The sequence below is a fragment of the Anabrus simplex genome, chromosome X, assembly GCF_040414725.1.
Source record: "Anabrus simplex isolate iqAnaSimp1 chromosome X, ASM4041472v1, whole genome shotgun sequence".
Classification (NCBI taxonomy): Eukaryota; Metazoa; Arthropoda; class Insecta; order Orthoptera; family Tettigoniidae; genus Anabrus; species Anabrus simplex.
Genome location: NC_090279.1, coordinates 183,918,335 through 183,938,167, shown reverse-complemented (window position 1 = coordinate 183,938,167; position 19,833 = coordinate 183,918,335). Strand labels below are relative to the sequence as shown.

The window sequence follows — 19,833 nt, the reverse complement described above, 5'->3', positions numbered from 1 at the left end:
CGCTGCTCAGCCCGAAGACCTGCAGATTACGAGGTGTCGTGTGGTCAGCACGACGAATCCTCTTGGCCGGTACTCTTGGCCTTCTAGACTGGGGCCGCCATCTTACCATCAGATAGTTCCTCAATTCATCACATAGGCTGAGTGGACCTCGAACCAGCCCTCAGATCCAGGTAAAAATCCCTGTCCTGGTTAGGAATCGAACCCGGCGCCTCTGGGTAAGAGGCAGGCACACTAGACCTCAGGACTGGTAAGTCCTACAAACGAAAAAAAAAAAAAAAAAATCTGATGCAGCTATGAATGCTAATTAGGTTAATATTTTGAAATTTGACAAATATTGATGACGCATATGCTAAAACATACTAATACAGATTCTAACCTAATTGGTCAATTTGCACGGGTATCCTTGTTTACAACCAGTAATTTGCTTTCCCACCATTCGTAGCCTGACCTGACAGTGGGCTCACATCGGGTGCATGTTGTCATCGGTACCGTCATTTGGGGTAATTTCGGACACTTTTAGCAATTTTTTTGGTTATGGTCCTTATTAACGAATTTAATTTATATTATTTTAATTTCTACGTCTAGGTACATATCTAGGAGATAAAATGAACACCGGAAGAAACACGAGAACGCACATCGTCGTGTTTTAAAAAATATTAAAATGTGTCCGAAGTTACCCCATATGTTGGGGTAAATTCGGACATGCAGTGTTTTTAAGTTACCGTCCGCGATTACCTCGTGTATGGGGTTATTTCGGACAGTTATTTGCGAAAAAAATATATGTGCATGATATAGCAGAATTATTCTTTATTTACATAACAAAACAAACAAAACTTTGCCGCAAAATACAATATAGTTTACTTTCTATTCAATTTAGTCATTCGTGTGGATTATTTACACAACGTCTGTATCAAAGGTGAATATTCCCCTTTTCTCTTTTGGTGCCGGTAGAATTTTGGCAATCTGGTCCTTCAGAACTGTGTCCTTATCCTCAACACTCGGAAACACAAATATTTTCTTGCTTCCCCTGTGTGACCGTAGGAATTTTACGACGACGTCCTGAGCTCCTATGTTGACCGTCACACCAACATATTGCCTAGTTTGTTTCTTGCTCCCAGACTCGTAATCGTAGTTCACTACGACGAAACTTTCTAGTCCAAGTGTGGAACTGCATGGTTGGTCATCTGATAACTGTGGAACTTCTTCCTGATTTTGTACAGCAGTTTCACTGTCACGTAAGTGACCACCCACGATAGATTTTCCGGGAGGAACATTCAGTTTACGACGGCGAGATGATGCGGTAGAACCAGAGCCGTAACGAGCTTGAGATAGTACAGTCTCGAAAGTGGATAACCAAGACGATTCCTTTGCATTTGAATCTGATGTTTCTGGAAACCTTTTAAGGACTCTCTGGGGGTCAAGAGGAATTAATCCAGTGCTGCGGAAGCCACTTCTGATATTATCTGCTTTTTGCACCTCTATCTTATCTAGCGTCTCCTTCAGAAGAGATGGGAAAGCATCTCTAGATATAGGCCCATGTGTACACTTCTTCCAGTTCGTCAGCACATCCCTCCAGGCTTTCTTAAGTGGCCCAAAAAAAAACACACGTCTAAAGGTTGTAGAATATGTGTGCTATTTGGTGGGAGAAGGATAAAAGAAATGTTGTGCTTTTCACATTCTTGAATAACTGAGAGAGACACATGGCTCAATAAATTGTCCCCGATCATGACTTTTGGTCCATCCAGCTGTTTCAAATACGGCAGTGCCACCGTTAAGAACCAGTCTTCAAAAATCAGTAGATCGAACCATCCACTTTTGTTCCTGTTGTATCGGGTGCCAGGAGGGCCACCTTCTTGCCAGGTATCCCAAAGATGCTCAGACTTGTACAAAACGTACGGGGGCAGTAGTTTTCCATCCCCACTTGCGCACATCATGACAGAAATACTTGTCTTGGAGAAGTCCATTACTCTCTCCGCATGCTTAATCCCTCTCCTAACAATCACGTGTTTCTTCGCAGGGTCGTCACTTAAGTTGGTTTCGTCACAGTTTATGACATTTTCCGGTGGAATGTTTTCCAGAGTGGGTAGCACGTTAACGAAAAATTCGCGTACGGACTCCGAGCTAACCTCCGCACGAGCTCTCTTAATATTCTCTGAGAGACGAACGGAGAGAATGCTGAGTGCTTCTTTAAGAAAGACCTTGCCCATTCGACGCCTGGAAGATTCTGTGTAAATCTCCTCTCCTTTCTTCCAATCCTGTCAAGGTACCCCTTTACAATATATCGAATATCACTTGAAGTGAGAGGATATCCCCAGTGTGCTGCTCGGACGATCCCGTGTACAAGCATTTCCTCCTCTTCAGTGTCCAGGACAGGTGGTGCTCCGATTGCTTTGGGGTTGGTGCGGTTCACCTTATTCTCCAGGGTCGATCGCGGTACCTGAAAATACTCCGCGGCTTTGCGGTAGGACATTTTTCCAGCCTTAATGGCATTTACTGCCGCATCGAGTTTACTTTTCTCGTAGTTGCAATACAACTGTCCTCCTAATCTTCTCTTGTACACACGCGGCATAGTCCGAAATTACCCCAGCCTTGCACAGATTCACAGAAAAATGTGTGTAGAACGAAGTGTTTAAAGATAAACTTCGTAGAAGCCTCATGGATACTTTCAAACACAACAGAACAAATGGTAGACAATAGTGAACAGCAGCTGGACTCTTTTAATACCTGTGTACACTAAGAAGTTCCTGTACCAATTGTCAAGGCTATAATGAAACCAACAACAACGAGCATTATTAACGTGATAATTTCGTACGTAACGCAGGATATACGCGCTAAAATTGGCGCGGGAATTCGTCTTGAATTCAAAAAATTTGAGCGCGGGAATTCTATCTTGGAAAATTCAGAGTGACCAACCGTGAAACGAAAAAGTACCGTTTTGTCCGAAATTACCTCCTGCGTCCGAAATAACCCCAAATGACGGTACACAGGAAGCAACTCACATATTTAGAGAGCAATATAAAACTGTATTAATGGTGTAAAGCAAGGAAGTGCCCTCTCACCTCTACTATTAATAAAGGTGATGGATGATATAATACAGAAGATAGCAGTGTTGCTTGCAGATGTTCTACTAATATGGGGAAACAGTAAGAGTGAAGTGCAGGAACAGCTAAATGGATGGGAGGAAGTTGTGTCATCTTATGCAATGAAGTGCTCAGCACAAAAGAGTGCTGTGCTGGTAACGACACGAAACAAGAACCGAGCGTACAATGACACGACATTAGGAGGGGAGCAGTTGAAAAGAACTGAAAGCTTTAAATACCTGGAAAGTGTAACAGAAGAAAATGGAGGAAACAGGAGAGAAACCAACAAAAGAGGAAGGTGTGCAAATGGAAAGATTGTGGGAGGATTGATATGGAACAGGGATGTACCACAGAGACATTAAGGAATTATCTACAAGACTTATTTTGTGCCGATTTTCACGTATGGATAAGAACTGGAGATGGTCATCTGAATGGTTCAATACAACCAAAGGAGTACAACAGGGAAGTGCCTTACCACCTCTTCTATCCATAGCAGTTATGGATACCATTTTAAGGAACTAAAAGGAGAAGGTAATAAAGATCTTCAGGCTCTGGTGTTTGCAGACGATGTGGCAATATGGGATGAAACAGAGAAGGGAGTACAAAATAATCTGAATGCATGGTGTAAGAAGTTTGATGATTATGGAATGAAACTGAACCCATCAAAAACAGTAGCATTGAAAATCAGCAGACATAATACAGAATGCAACATAAAAATACAGGACCACCAAGTTGAAGTAGTACACCAATTTGGTTATTTAGGAAGCATAATGGCATAATGGCTAGTAATAACACAGCTGAGATAGAAATAACAAACAGAGTAACCAAATGCTCTAACTTTTACAGTATCGTTAGACACCTACTATGGGATGAGAAGGTCCCACAAAGAACAAAAATGACCCTGTACAAGTCATATTTCATTCCCATCCTTACATATTCTCTGGAAACCTGCACACTAACATCAAAGGATTGTAGTAGGATTCAAGCCTGTGAAATGAAATTTCTTAGAACGGCCCTCCAAAAGACCCGAATTGATCATGTGAAAAATGATGAGATCCGATCTAACCTAGGTCTAAATGAATCGATGGAGGAAAGACTTAGGTCATCTAGACAAATGGTTTGGGCATGATAAACAAATGAATAGCACAAGGTTACCATGTGCTTATTTGGAAAAGGGAATAACAGGTAGAAGACCAGCTGGAAGACCAAGAAGAAGATGGATGGACCAACTAAGGGAAGACGTGGAGAGAAGAGGACGGAATTGGGAATCTGTCTTGGACAACGAAATGTTTTTGAATAGGCAACTTTGAAAGACGCTCGTTTTCAAACACCCTACCCGGCTCGCTCGAAGGGCAAAAAGTAGAATACAAGCAGCAGAAATGAAGTTTCAAAGGTGTCGAGTAGATTTAACAAGAATCGCCAGAGCAAGAAATGAGAGAGTTTGGAAAATGGTAAATGAGGTACCCTACAGGAAAAATTGGGGCTGCAGTGGTATGGACATGTTAAGAGAACGGAAGAAAAGAGGATACCGAGAAAGATTTTAGAGATGGAGTTGAAGGAAAGGAGACCTAGAGGAAGACCGAGAGACAGATGACTGAAAGGTGTTAGAAAGAGCACTGAGGCAAGAGGGGGGTAAACTGGACAAGAGAGACAGACGTAAAGTTGGTGGAGAGACAGAAAATGATAGACTTATGTTCCAGACCCAGCCTGTGGTTGGAAACTGCTCCAGATGATGATTACAGAGCCCACTTCACACCTACTTGAACTTAGCTCATTATCTAAATTTACTTGTCTGAAGCGTAAAAAATTATCATGTTCACTTGGTGTGCAATTGTTATCCTCGCCCTCGATTTCAGAACCCGAGTCTTCCATAAGAATATCCAGTATGGCTTCATCGTCTAAATTCTGTACACATGTTAAATATTCACAAAAACGATGCAAACTCTCAAACACACTCCCTTCCTGTCCACACGCAAGCATGTACCTTCCCGCTCATTTCACAGCTGAGAGTGAATGATGACGCAGCCTCAGATTATGCAAAAAATGTGAATATGTTATCAATACCCTCAAAGAAGAGCTCTCAACTGATGCTCGTAACTTGTACATTTTATGTTTATAGAAGCATCCAACAGTATTCCGAAGTCAACAGTTCACTCAAAGGCGATGACTATTTTTAGCTAAAGTTAAAAAATTCAAATGAAGAAAGATTTTCACCTATTCAATACACATTTATTACAGCAACCACAGGTTAAAACACCATGGTACTATTTTGAACTTTTCTTACAAGTCACCTTCAGCCAAAAATTTTAAAAATTGACATGACAATGACACAATGATCTACAATGAAGAACAATAAAATCTGGTAATATTTTAAAATGTAAATGAAAATACATTGATCAGCCAAAACATTATGACTACCTGAACTAATAGCCAGTATGTCCAAGTTTGTTGCGGATAACAGCGGCGACGTGTCTTGACGTGGAAGCAATGAGGTCTCAATAAGTCACTGGAGGGAGTTGGCACCACATCTGCACACACAAGTCACCTAATTCCTGTAAATTCCAGGGAGGGGGGCGATGAGCTCTGATGCCACGTTCAATCACATCCCAAATGTGTTCGATCGGATAAAGATTTGGCGAGTTGGGGGGCCAGCATATCAACTGCAACTGGCCACAGTGTTCCTCAAACCACTCCATCACACTCCTGGCTGTTGGGAAACATGATCGTCATGAAGGGGTGTACATGGTCTGCAACCAGTCTACGATACTTCTTGGCCAACATGGTGCCTTGCACGAGCTCCACTGGACCCACGGATGCCCATGTGAATGTTCCCCAGAGCATAATTAAGCCGCCGCCAGCTTGCCTCCGTCCCAGAGTACAGGTGTCAAGGAGCTGTTCCCTTGGAAAACAACGGATTTCACCCTCCCATCGGCATGATGAAGAAGGTATCGGGATTCATCAGATCATGCAACGCTCTGCCACTGCACCAACGTCCAGTGACGATGGTCACGTGCCCCTTTAATTCATAATTGCCGCTATTGTGATGTTAACATTGGCACATGCGTAGATCGTCGGCTGCAGAGGTTCATCCTTAGGAGTGTTTGGTGCACTGTGTGTTTAGACACACTTGTACTCTGCCCAGCATTAAAGTCTGATGTTAGTTCCGCCACAGTTCACCGCCTGTCCTGTTTTACCAGACTGCCCAGCCAACGACATCCGACATCTGTAATGAGGGGTGGCTGCCCAATCCCTCGACGTTTGGACATGGTTTCACCTTGGTTTTGCCACTTGTCGAAGACACTCACCACAGCACTTCTCGAACACCCGACAAGTCGTGCAGTTGTACAGACAAGAAACGTGGTCCACCTATCAATACTTATTTATTGTAAATGGATTTACAAATCAAAAAATTTAAACTCAAGTCTTTGCAGTCTGTCATAACACTTACTGAAGTACATCAACGGTTGAATTACATAGTATTTAAAGATAAAAATTTCATGATGTTCCGAATTGAACTGTATCACAATTAAATTGAAATAACAAATAACGTAGTTCAACCTATTCAATACAAGTAAATAAGAAATGTGGTGTTACATTCCTATTTAATTATAAGCAGAAGCGGTACCGGTTTCGACCCCAATCTGGGTCATCATAAGCCGAATAAAATGTAAAAACAATGCATAGGTAAATAAGAAATTAAATCATAAAATTTAGAAGAAGTAGAAGGTCAATCACTTAAGGCGCAATCTTCTGAATAGTAGCACAACACACGCAAAGTTCAGCACTGTCTCAAAATGTTTATGAGAAGCGGAGAACAGTTAAGTGAGCCAGCCTGCATATACTATCAGGCTTCTGCTTATAATTAAATAGGAATGTAACACCACATGTCTTATTTACTTGTATTGAATAGGTTGAACTACGTTATTTCAATTTAACTGTGAATTACATAGTACTCGAAAAATTTTCACTACAAGGGTTTTCACCACGAATCAATATGACATATATCAGCCATAGAATATTCTCGAAGATCACTCCATGCAACTAAATTAACATAGATACAGAAGCATAAGAACTATAAAGAAGATTGAAGAAGAACTCCACGCAACACAAACTCTCAAATTTTAACAGCGTTTTAACATATATATATATATATATACACCATATTTTAGTGTGTTTAACTTATAAAGTGTTTTATACTGTGCCTTATGTATTTTAATATGTCCAATGTACATTCAATAGGTTTTAGTTTACTGTAGCCTTCATTACCACTTTGATCACAGATATTTTAACCCCACATAGACAAAATACTACTACAATATATTTTATATTTTTTCATCCCCATTAGACATCCGGGTGATCTAACATAATAACATCTTTGTGATATCGTCTATGGCTATAATATAATTATGTACTAGCTGATGATGGCCATGAAAGGCCGAAACCGGTACTAATGTAAATCCATTTACAATAAATAAGTATTGATAGGTGGAACACATTTCTTGTCTCTACAGTGAATCCAATCAATACGGAAAATGAAACTTGTAAATACTAAAGTCGTGCAGTTTCCAAAATGCTCATGCACAGCCTTCGTGCCATCACAGTCTGCCCTCGGTCAAACTCTGACTGATCGCACGCCTTCCCCATTCTATACATGGACAGCACATTCACTGATACTACATGCACCGTGCGTGTCATTCCTTGTCAGGTGACGCTGCTATCACCTGGACAGATTTATATCGATAGTAGGTAGGTGGTCATAATGTTCTGGTTGATCATTGTACATATTCCTGGTTTAAATTTTATGTTATGATTATAAAAGTCTATTTAAAATGTTGTCAAAAATTCTATATTAAAACTTGAAGGTAACACATGTACAGCATGGGTGAGAAGTCCCTGTACCACTATAACTGTTTAGTGTCAAATGTTATTTATGCTATGTTATTTATGTAGTTTGGTAGCTATATTACTTCTTATTAATTGTTGGAATCAGGTGTTGGAATACATACTGTTGCAGTCGAGTGTTAGTGTGAAGCCACATGACAGATTTGAGCAGTAAGAGTTATACTACTGAGGAGCAGTTGGTGGCAAGTGTATGGGTGCATGAACGATAACGCACAGGGCAAAAAAATGAGACAGATTAAGGGAACATTCCAGGAAAGGTTTAATAAGGCTCCACCACGAAAACCAACACTTATGAATTGGGACAGATATGCTTTTGCCTTGGGCATTGTTAAAGACAGGTCGCGGGGTGGAAGGAAGAAGATACGAGAAGAAACATGTGCTGAAGTGAGTGCTTCGATTGAACAATCTCCTACGAAGTCGGAGCATAAAAGTGCTTGGGAACTCTGTATTCTGAAGACAACAATGCGAGATTACATTAAAAAAGACCTTAAGTTCAGACTCTTTTGACCGATGTTCGTAAACGAGTTATGGGATAGGAAACCGGAGTGAGTGTGTTTTAGCATGGCGTGCATTGTTAACTGAAGTCCCAAATGCACTGAGCCGTGCCAAGGTTATGTTTTCAGATGAATGTTCTATTTATCGCAGCTCACATGCTAGAGATATTGCCATGTCGGCCAAAGAGTACAGAGTTGAGTTGGAAAGGAACCCGCCTCAGTTAATGATATGGGCAGCGATGACATCACAACATCTGCTTGGACCATACTTTTTTTAAGGGAACGAATGGTGCAAATTATTTACAAATGTTACAAACTTGGTTAATACCCCAGCTTGAGGTGCCTGCTCAATGTGCTCTTGCAATGCGCAAGTTCCTAAACGAACATTTTGCAGGCCGGTGGATAGGTCATGGTTCACTAAGAACATAAGCTCCCATGAAATGGCCACCAAGAAGTCCTGACCTCACCACACCTGACAACTCGTTATGGGGAGTCATTAAGGCGCATGTATTTGCATGTCATTATGCTACAAATGAAGAACTGCGCAATGCTGTTGAGGATGCATTTCGCACTATAACAGCGGACATGCTTAGAAATATGTCAAGAAGAATATGGAGGTGTACAGAACTGTGTTTACAGCATACAAGCCGATGGGGAACATGCAGATATATTGGACAATTAATACGTAAGTAACGTAACCTAAATAACATTTGACATTAAACAGTTACAGTGCTACGGGAACATCTCGCCCACTCTGTAGTTTGTCATATGAAAGCAACTTGTTTTGTATTACTGTATTAAGTGAGTGTACTATTAAACTTAATTTTATTTATGCAACTTGTTTATTCTTGGACTAAAGCTGTGTGTTCATATGGAAAATGCATTGCATATCTGTTTTATATTTTCTGAACAGCAGACAATCCTGAGAAATGGACATTTTGAAAATCCCTCTAGCTGTCTTCTACTGAGAAGATAACTGTATCAGAAAGGTAAGAGTACCCACCAATTTTATGAGATTCCTTTTCTGGCTGCGAATCTACACTCCTGCTCGTTGTACCGCTGTCTTCGTCGTCACCACTCTGTTCACTGCTTTCCTCGCCCATTTTGCTGGTGACAGAAGAGTAAACAAAATCAACTAAACTACAAACATAGCAAAGTTAAAGATAATCACAGTTGATCTAGACAGGAGTTAGAAAGGGGAGGGACCAAATACGGGCTGTATGAACACTGGCAACAAGGAATAAGTTGGCTGGAAAATTTATAATGTCCAATAACAGACCATTTATATTGGTATTATAAATTTACTCATTCAGGACAAATATTTCAGGTTCCCTGTGGGAATCAACATCTATATCATCTGATGGCCAGGCAGGCATCAATTTTTGGTACTGAGACAAAGTCTGGTGGTGGCTCCAATTAGCCTATGCAGTAGCCTCCACGGTATGCACTAGCCATGTGTCTTGGTGGGTGTGCTATTTACCAACTGATGAGCCCAACTTAGCACACTGGGGCAAAACGCTGGCAACCAGGAATGAGTTGGCTGGAAAATTTATAATGTCCAATAACGGGCCATTTATATTGGTATCAGTGACAGCGGAATGATTGGATTGCAAGGACTGCTAGGCATGAGAACTTTGGGTGAGACAGTTTACAATGAACAATATTGTGAAATCCTCAATGAATTTGTGTTGCCAGTGATGCAAAGTGTTCAGCACCAACATTGAGTATTCCAGCAGGATGGTGTACCCCCTCACTACGCTACTACGGCAAGGGAAATTTTGAATTGCGAATTACCAAACAGGTGGGTGGAAAGAAGAGGGCCGACAGAATGGCCAGCTCACTCTCCTGATCTCACAGCCTGTGATTATTGATTGTGGGGGCATTTGAAGGAGAAAGTTTACGACCGAAAACCACGAGACTTCGACATGCTCAAAACAGTAATTGAGAAAAAATTTGTGCTATAACATTATTCATATATCAGAAAGCAATGAGCGATTTTCAAAAGCGGTGTCGACTGTGCTGTGATGTTAATGGCGAAGAGTTTGAGGCAATTATGTGACTCGGTACTGGTGATAGTTTTCGTTGCATTGTTGTGTGTTGACAGTGTCAGGCCTTGACTTTCTAACAGGGTTTTTCATTTATCTGTAGGAGTTATAATTAAACATAAGCAATCGATCAAATATGTAGCTGTATTTCTGACACCCTGCATCTATTTAAATATACAACTGTTCAACTGAGTTTTAAGTTCATTTTCCAAGGGAGAGAATTCTTAGATTGCACAAACTTAATGCAAGTATGTTAAGCACGTTCAGATTCATCTCTTTGTGAGAACAGTTGTTTCGATTACTGGCGGTCTGTAAATCCAGGCACAGAACTGGCTCACCAATCTAAACTTTAAATGTGCTTTGTGACTTGCCAGTAAAGCAACCAACAGTGTAATGTAGGTATGGCTACTCCTTAGTCCCATTTCTTGGTACGAGGTCGGGGATGAGGCGAGATGATGTGCCAACTTCCAAAAGCAAAGTAAACTAAACTTGTGTCCTCGCCCCAATGTGGTGCAGCTCTTTAGGCACGTCCCCAATGGAGGTGAACCATATACCAGCCCTCCTGCCATTCTTAAATTTCTGGCAGTACCGGGAATCGAACCAGGGCCCCCGACGACGGCAGCTAACAGTGCTAACTGTTACGCTATGGAAATGGACAATTTCAAAAGTAAAAACCAGGATTTTTTTTTTTGCAGCATATCCCAAAATGTTACAACACATCATTGGTTACGTAACTTTGAAGAATAGTTAACACATTATTCTACTCAACTATGTAATTTCTCTTACTTATTTCTTTATTTCTTTCTTTATTTATTTATTTATTTATAAATACTGCATGCATTTGAGCTTTAGAACACATGACTCTCCATTGTAACTGCCTGAGGCCTCTTCATAAATTTCTGAACTAGATTTATGCTCAAAGCACTGGACTTATTGAACATGTTTTAAGGTTAAATTTTTTTCCAAAAATCTTTTTTTGGGAAGCTTCGATCTGAATTGAGTTTTCATCCTTGTAAATATGTTAAAAAATACTGTCAGCATTGCTATGAGAAAATGATAAAATAAAAAAGCATTACGTTAGAGACTGTCATATTTAAGAACACCAGTAGCTGATTGCATCTGCTTGCCAGCGCCCACAGAACAGAAATTCTCTCCAGCTACTTAAAGAACGAGGAAAACTGGAGTTTTCAAAAAATATAGGAACACAAAATCTGCTCTCAAAATTGGGAGACAAGTCTCTGCGATCCAGAAAGAGGGAAAAAAAACAAAATATAGGGAGTCTCCTACTTAAATTGGGGAAGATGGCCGTGCGGTTAGAGGTGCACAGCTGTGAGCTTGCATCCAGGAGATAGTGGGTTCAAACCCCACTGTTGGCAGCCCTGAAGATGGTTTTCCCTGGTTTCCTATTTTCAAACCAGGTAAATGCTGGGGCTGCATTACCATTATGACAAGAAGATCACAACCATAATTCTGTTGTTGTATGTATTTCAATGTTATAATTATTCCTGCAACATTGCCTTTATCTTATATAATTATATTTTAGTTTATCACATGACCTGTTTAATTTTTACTTGGCTGAAGATGGCCACTAAATGGCAGAAGCTAGTCCCAAGACTCATGTAATATTATTTACTTGATGTATTGTATTGAAAAAGTGGACCCTTTTGTCAGTTTAATTCTTATAACTGCATTTCAACACGGAACAAAAATGAAATTTATAGCTTTAAATGAAGGAGTAAGTCGATCAAAATGTGACTATCTAACAAAGGTACTGACTAGCCTCAAAGTGGATATTGTCCTTCTGCCAGAGACTCACTGTGAAAATCAGCTACATGCCATATCTGTACTTTCATAACAGTGTATCCACCTGCCATATGAAATCAATAAATTTAGTATTTAACACTTTCAATACTATGCTCGTATGGGATATGGGCACACTGCTTCCCTGGTTCTGGACGATGCACATGTTTATATGCAGCTACACATATCCCATACAGTTCCCGTCCCTTGCTTGGAGATAGTAGTTTATCTAGTGTCCACTAGAATGCAGCAGTTGTCATGAAGTTCAAAAATAAACGATAAAAAGGGTAGTTTCTGCTTGCCGTGATCTCTACCAAAGCACTCGATGTGCTGGGTGCTGAGCGCACCAAATATGTCGCACTGTCAGCTGTGTTACTCTACAAACTCGTCCTCACTCCGGCTCCATGATGGCGATATCTTGGATATTTTATCCAGAGAAGTGGGTTCCGAAACAGATGACAGTGATGAATACTCGGCTTACGAGCCACATATCAAGTGATAGTTCGGGCAAGATTTTTATTTGTTACGTCACTTTCGAGTGCAAGTTTTTTTAACTGCATTATTTTACTCCAAATACAAACGATAGAAATACTTCACCTCTCCCGAAATTTGGGCTTATTTTTTTCATTAAGATGAAGATGCAGGCTGATGATTCACCTGTACCATGAAAAGAACGTACTGTAGATGGTGGTATAAGGAGTACAAGGTTGGACTTTGCATAGATCAATATCTTCAGGTTATTATACCAAAACAAACTATTCTTAAATAGGTAAATTTTGTATTTCAAATGTACTTGTGTTTATTTGTGGCTTTAGTAGCCACATTAAATGATTCATTTTTATGTCTGAGCAGGTTTATTGGCAAAACTTGAATGTAAATGATTTATTCACATATATTTGTTATGTTTATCGTAAGAATAGTATAATTAAAATACTTCAGATATGTACTTTCTGATTAACACCTTCATTTTAGACAGCTGACACCTCACATGATACAAAAATCAGGTTTGTACTGTTTCGCTATTGTGTAATAATGTATTAAAATTCAGGAAAAAGACCCAGTTTACTGACAGGGTCCATGATGAAATATGGTAGTGCTGAAAGTGTTAAAAATATTTACAAATACGTGAAATGATACTTCGTTATCTTCTCCCCAGCGGTTGCTACTGCATGAAGTCTGCCTGCTCCCTAGACAACGAGCTGATAACTAAAGCCAAATGGTCAACCATATTGCTTGACTGGAGAAACTGGCCCTGAAGTCTCACAAGGCTGAGAGAATCCTATTTCAGTCCTCAGCCCGGGATTAAAATACTTTGACAAGCAAAGAATCAAACGCAGCACTCTGGGGTATAGTACCCTTACATCATGAGGCCAGTAAAACTAGACTACCGAGCTCGATAGCTGGAGTCGCTTAAGTACAGCCAGTATCCAGTATTCGGAAGATAGTGGGTTCGAATCCCACTGTCGGCAGCCCTGGAGATGGTTTTCCGTGGTTTCCCATTTTCACACCAGGTAAATGCTGGGGCTGTACCTAACTTAAGGCCACAGCCGCTTCCTTCCCACTCCTAGCCCTTTCCTGCCCCATCATCGCAGTAAGACCTATCTGTGTCGGTGTGACGTAAAGCAAATTGTAAAAAAAAAAAAAAAACTACACTACTACACTAACGAATTACTAGCAACTTACCCATCAGGTGGCATATCAGGTTCGACATTCTCTTCTTCCAGAGTATCAAAATGCTTCATTTCAGAATATTCCATAGGTTTTGCCTCAAAATTTTTCACCTCAAAATTCTCCTCCTCAAAAAATTCTATGCTCTCTTCTAAATATGACTCTGCATCCTCTTCCTTCACAGCAACTACTTCTGTAGGCAAGATTTCTTCAGGACTGGTTAAAATTTCGTCCTATAACAGAAAGACTTTCTTGGAATAACTGCAATTACAATAGAACTTCATTATAAAGTAGCAAGATCAGTTTCAGCAACACCTTGTCAACAGTATCAGGTATTCTGTGGTACCACGGCATTCCTCATAAGGAAAGAATTCCTTTAGCCTGCTTAATATCACAAACATGTAATGCATAATGTTGTAATACCAATATAAATGGTCCGTTATTGGACATTATAAATTTTCCAGCTAACTCATTCTTGGTTGCCAGCGTTTCGCCCTCGTGTGCTAGGGTGGGCTCATCAGTTGGTACCTAGCACACCTACCAATACGCTGGCTAGTGCATACCGTGGAGGCCACTGCGTAGGCTAACTGGAGCCACCAGCAGTGCCAATAATGTTGTACGTCATGTAATTTTAAACCTGTTTGGATTAGGATGTTATAAGAACCTAGGTATTTTAAGAACTCTTTTATCATATGAAGATAAAGATGATGCCAATGACAGTCAAGTAGAGTACAACATTCTGAATGAATGCAACTATGAAACAGATGATAGCTTAGTTTCAGCTGTAAGTGAAGGGAAGATTAAGGGCCAAAGTGACCAGAAGAAGAAGAATTCTTTTCTTTACGAACTGTCTACATCGCACCAACACAGATAGGTCTTACAGCAAAAGTTTCCATGGTTTCCCATTTTCACACCAGGAAAACTGCTGGGACTGTACCTTCATTAAAGCTACGGCCATTTCCTTCCTATTCTATCGTTGCTGTAAGACTTATCTGTGTTACGGAACTACAAACTATTTCTATGTCAGCTTTACGAGGTTCCATTTCATTGCTGAGAAATCACTGCAACATGCTATATCTCTTGTAGTTTAAAAAGACATTATGAGAATAATGTAATCGACCAAATTATTGTAAGTCAAAATTATAATTAGATCATTATGCTTTGTCCATTGTGGCAACCTTCAACCGAGGGAAGTTTTGTAAATAAAATAATATAATATTTATATTGACAGACAGAAAAGCTTTCAAGTTGCATTCTATCCTAGTGAGCACATCTGAGACGCTATCAAGAGAGATTTGAGCACCCTGGACCCTGCTCTGATCAATCTCTGTGCATTATGGGAGGTCATGCGGCAGTCATGGATCAGTATGGCTCCCTTGTGGAGTCCACGTCACTGTCATCGTCAGAATGAAATGGGGCACTACATGTTCGTAGGCAGGCACCTCTAACTGAATGGCTCATCGGTGTAGAGAGAGAGACGAGGTGATGCAAGGATCAGGAATAGCTGGCAGCTTTAAATATTTAGCTACTACACAGTAATGCCATAAGTTCTGTCAGTAAAATCTAAATGCACTGTAGTATGGTAATTGTGAATGAAGAAGTGTGGCAACGCTGTATGTTGTCGTCCACAAGGTCACCTTCCAGTAATCGGCTTGCAATATGCCAATAGCAGGCAGCCGTGAAAGATGGAGTGGGGAATGTATAAGAATCGTATCGCTGTATTGGTGTTATTTCGTTGCAGAAAGCGAGCTAAGGAAATCTCTTCTATGCTAAAACCTCTCAGTATGGACGAACGATTTATGTTTCGGACAATAGCACGGTTTAAACAAACAGGTGCAACTGCTGATCGTGTCAGATCACGCCATCCTAGGTGTGTACGCAGAAAAGAAGTAGAGAATGCTGTTCGTGCAAGAATTCAACACAATCCTTTGCGTAAACAAACAATTTTGTCTCATGAAATGAATATATCTCCACAAACTATGTCACGTATTTTGAAGGATGATTTACGTGTTGGTGCATATGAAAGATACACACGGCATTTCCTGACTGACAAATTAAAGGTGATATGCCAAGTTCTATCCCACGTTTTGTTAAGGACATATGGGGAGAGCCAATATTGAGATGTCCTATTTACAGATGAAAAGATATTCACTGTGGAAGAGTCGTTTAACGAGCAAAATGATTTTTTGTACGCATGGTCCTCCAAGGACACAAGATGGAAAGTTCCATGTGTGCAGCATGGATATCACCCTGGTTCTGTCATGGAATGGTGGGTGGTTTCCTGGCGGGAAGAATCGGAGGTGCATTTTTGCGAAGGTGGAGTAAAGACTACTGCATCTGTCTACCAGGCAATGTTGGAAAAGGTGATACCTGTATCAATTTGAAACTGTTTGACGGGAAATCATGGATTTTTCGGCAGGACAGAGCTCCTGGACACAAAGCAAAAACGACGCAGCAGTGGTTGGCAACCAATGTCCCACGGTTCATCGGTGCTGTTGACTGGCCTAGTGGAAGTCCGGACCTCAATCCTTTGGATTATTCTCTGTGGCAGAAGCTTGAGGCAATAGCATGTCAAAAACGGAACACCAATATTGAGAAGTTAAGAAAATCAATCACGTCAGCTGGCAAAAAATTTTCACTCGACACGATTTGTGTGGCTATTGAGAAGTGGACCAAGCTATTTGAGATTCTGAAGGTGATCAGAATCAGATACCGAGAACAAAGAATTATCTACAATCTCTACAGAAATCAGTCTGCAGTCGTATGAGTCTTCGCTGCTGTGTTGCCGCAGATGGTGATCATTTCAAATAACAGTATGTTCATTTTGTAGCGTTTTTTTATTTTTTCCAGGATATATGTCTATTCATGGGTTTGCATAGTTTTATTTAATAGTTATATGCATTGAAAGTACTGACAGAACTTATAGCAGTACTGTGTACATTGTCAGATGATGGAAAAATTGAACAAAGAGATAAATGCACGACTTAAATTATGCACCAAGTTCTACCTGAGGGTGTGACAAGTTGTGTGGGTCCAGGATGTACCAATGAAATGCAAAGAGGTTCTCTACATGGCACACTTTATATTGATACTGACACACACTTCGGCAGACTGGACACAGGACCCAAGCAACTGAAATGGAGTTCTTGATAAACATAGCATGAAAAAACAAACAAGACAGGATACGGAATGAAGAGCCCAGGATGAACATTTAGTGTTGGGACTAATTCCAAAAAGCTGAAATGGTTTGGGTACATGACGAGAATGCAAGAAGAAACAATGTCAAAGCAGGCATACAAGGAAATATGACAGGGAAGAGGGCTAGAGGTCAGCCCAGAACCAGATTGAAGGATACAGTGAAGGAGTGCATTAAGGCCGGAAGAACCAACACTGACAGTATGTTCAAAGAGGAATGATGGAAGGACAGACTGAAGTGGAGAGTCTTAGCACACTAATCTTCCCAGAGAACAGATGATGACCCAAGCAACTAAACCAAATTTCCAACAATATACTTCTTACTACCTAAATTATGTTCATTTACATGATTAATCATGTTGTTCTTAGAAAATGTTGTATGTTAAAGGAAATATTATTCAAACTATAAAGGTTACTTAATACTGGTACAGTGAACTCGCTATCAATCCCAAACAGCCATACAAAATAAAATAATTCAATTAATGATTAAAACCAGCTTTAGGTTCTTTATCTCCATCTTCTGAACCACAAAGATCTCACTGTTCTGTGCTAAACTTGATTCAGAAGAAATATACGAACACATGAAGCAATCCTGACTTTAAATCTGATATTAGAGGATCGAATTAAGAAGGACAAGCCTGCATACGTGGCGTTCTCGAAAAGGCTTTCGATAATGTTGATAGGTCCAAGTTATTTGAGATTCTGAAGGTGAACAGGATCAAATACGGAGAATGAAGAATTATCTACAATGTCTACAAAAATCAGTCTGCAGTCATATGAGTCGAGGGCTGTGAAAAAGAACCAGCAATCCAGAACGCAGTGAGGAAAGGCTGCAGTTCGTCCTCCTTTTCAATGTTTATGTAGAACAGGCATTAAAGGAAATGCTGATGATATTGTTATTGTATCTGAGTCTGTAGAAGATTAGTAGAAATTGCTGAATGGTATGGTCTTGGGGAAGGAGTATAAGATGAAAATAAATAAGTCAAAAACAAAAGTAATGGAGTGCAGTCGAACAAAGTAACATGATGCAGAAAATATTAGATTAGGAAATAAAGTCTTAAAGGAAGTGGATGAATACTGTTACTTGGGTAGTAAAATAACTAACGATGGCAAAAGGGTAATATAAAATGCAGACGAGCACAAGCAAGGAAGGCCTTTCTTAAGAAAAGAAATTTGATCACTTCGAACATTGATATTGGAATTAGAAAGATGTTATTGAAGACTTTCATCCAGAGCGTGGCATTGTATGAAAGTGAAACAAGGACAATAACTAGGCCTAGCTCAGAAAGAAAGAGTATAGAAGCATCTGAAATGTGGTGTTACAGAAGAACGCTAAAGGTGAGATGGATAGATCGAATCACAAATTAAGAGATACTGAATCGAATTGGTGAGAGGAGATCGATTTGGTTAAATTTCACCAGAAGAAGGGATAGACTGATAGGACACATCTTAAGACACCCAGGACTTGTTCAGTTGGTTTTTTTAGGGAAGTGTAGGCAGTACGAACGGTAGAGGTATACCAATGTATAGGAGCACATGTAGGATGCAGTAGGTACAGAAATGAAAAGATTAGCACAGGATAGGGTGGCATGGGAAACTGCATCAAACCAGTCTATGGACTGATGACTCAAACAACAATAGCACACGATGTCTGTCACAGTCAAGATCTCATCGTTCGCAAACACATCCAGGACTGAGGTCATGATAGGCTTTTGTCGTACAAAGCTTTAAATGGAAACCATATACAGTCGGTCTAGGTAGGATGAGTCGCAATTCATAATTCACCCCCATCTATTCTCCGTCGATATAGCATCCATTGCGTAGAATTAAGAGAGGACAGTATTACTCCCAATAAGTGCAGTAAATATGGAAAAAAATGTTAAATTTAACATTAAATTACAATGAAGTACTAAACCAAATTATCTTCATAAAATAATATTAATCCTAAGAATGAAAATATCAAGCATTAACAACTAATCTCTCCAAATTTGCTGCTGTAATCAATTGGTTACATTTCCAACTTATTAATTTCTCTATTTATGATACAGTAGTGGAATAAATCATTTCCATGTAGGAATGTAGTATGCTGTCAAAGGAAATTCTTTAATATTTGAAAAAGATTAATTCAGATACAAAATCCATGAGCTAAACAGAGGTACAAAGGAATAGTAACACACCTGAATCCCCAGAACTAGAAATAACATCCAAAAATTCTAGCAGTGGGAGCACACAGGGTCTAATTGGAGAACCCAGCATTAAATTGTTAATTTTATCATATCCCCTATAAAGTAAGGGGACTACAAAAATTGCACTCAACTAAAAAGCTGGGTGCATGATAATTTCACTAGGGTGTCAGCATCAATGCCCTCACTATACGTTCATTGGGCATTATGCTCTCCCAGACAAGGACTGCTCTTAAAATGAGGGAGACATCTTATATTAGTCTCTTACTGCTTTCAGGTTATGAGTACTACAATAGATTTCTTTTTCCTAAAACTTATAGAGTATCATTTCATAACTAATCTTAACAGTACACTAATTATAGTTTTTTTTGCCACCAAACCAATATGAATACTACCAAAAACATTGCTATCTAATTCAGTTATTTGACCTAAACATATGTAACTATCCAGAAAATATTTAAAGTTA

At 39.8% G+C, this 19,833-nt stretch overlaps 1 protein-coding gene and 1 non-coding gene across 4 annotated transcripts in view; both read right to left on the bottom strand.

Moving 5' to 3' along the window:
- Nucleotides 1-19,833, bottom strand: part of LOC136885876 (gastrula zinc finger protein XlCGF57.1) — a 67,922-nt gene that overhangs the window by 38,155 nt on the left and 9,934 nt on the right. For all 3 annotated transcript variants that reach the window (XM_067158555.2, XM_067158558.2, XM_067158554.2), the window contains exons 3-4: nucleotides 14,005-14,222; nucleotides 9,480-9,583 (exon numbers count right to left, since the gene is read on the bottom strand). In XM_067158555.2, the coding sequence (XP_067014656.2) occupies nucleotides 9,480-9,583; nucleotides 14,005-14,222 (322 nt within the window). The remainder of the gene's footprint in view (nucleotides 1-9,479; nucleotides 9,584-14,004; nucleotides 14,223-19,833) is intronic.
- On the bottom strand, nucleotides 19,480-19,597 carry LOC136886915 (U4atac minor spliceosomal RNA). The gene has a single exon (XR_010861879.1). It is a non-coding gene; the product is annotated as a U4atac minor spliceosomal RNA (small nuclear RNA).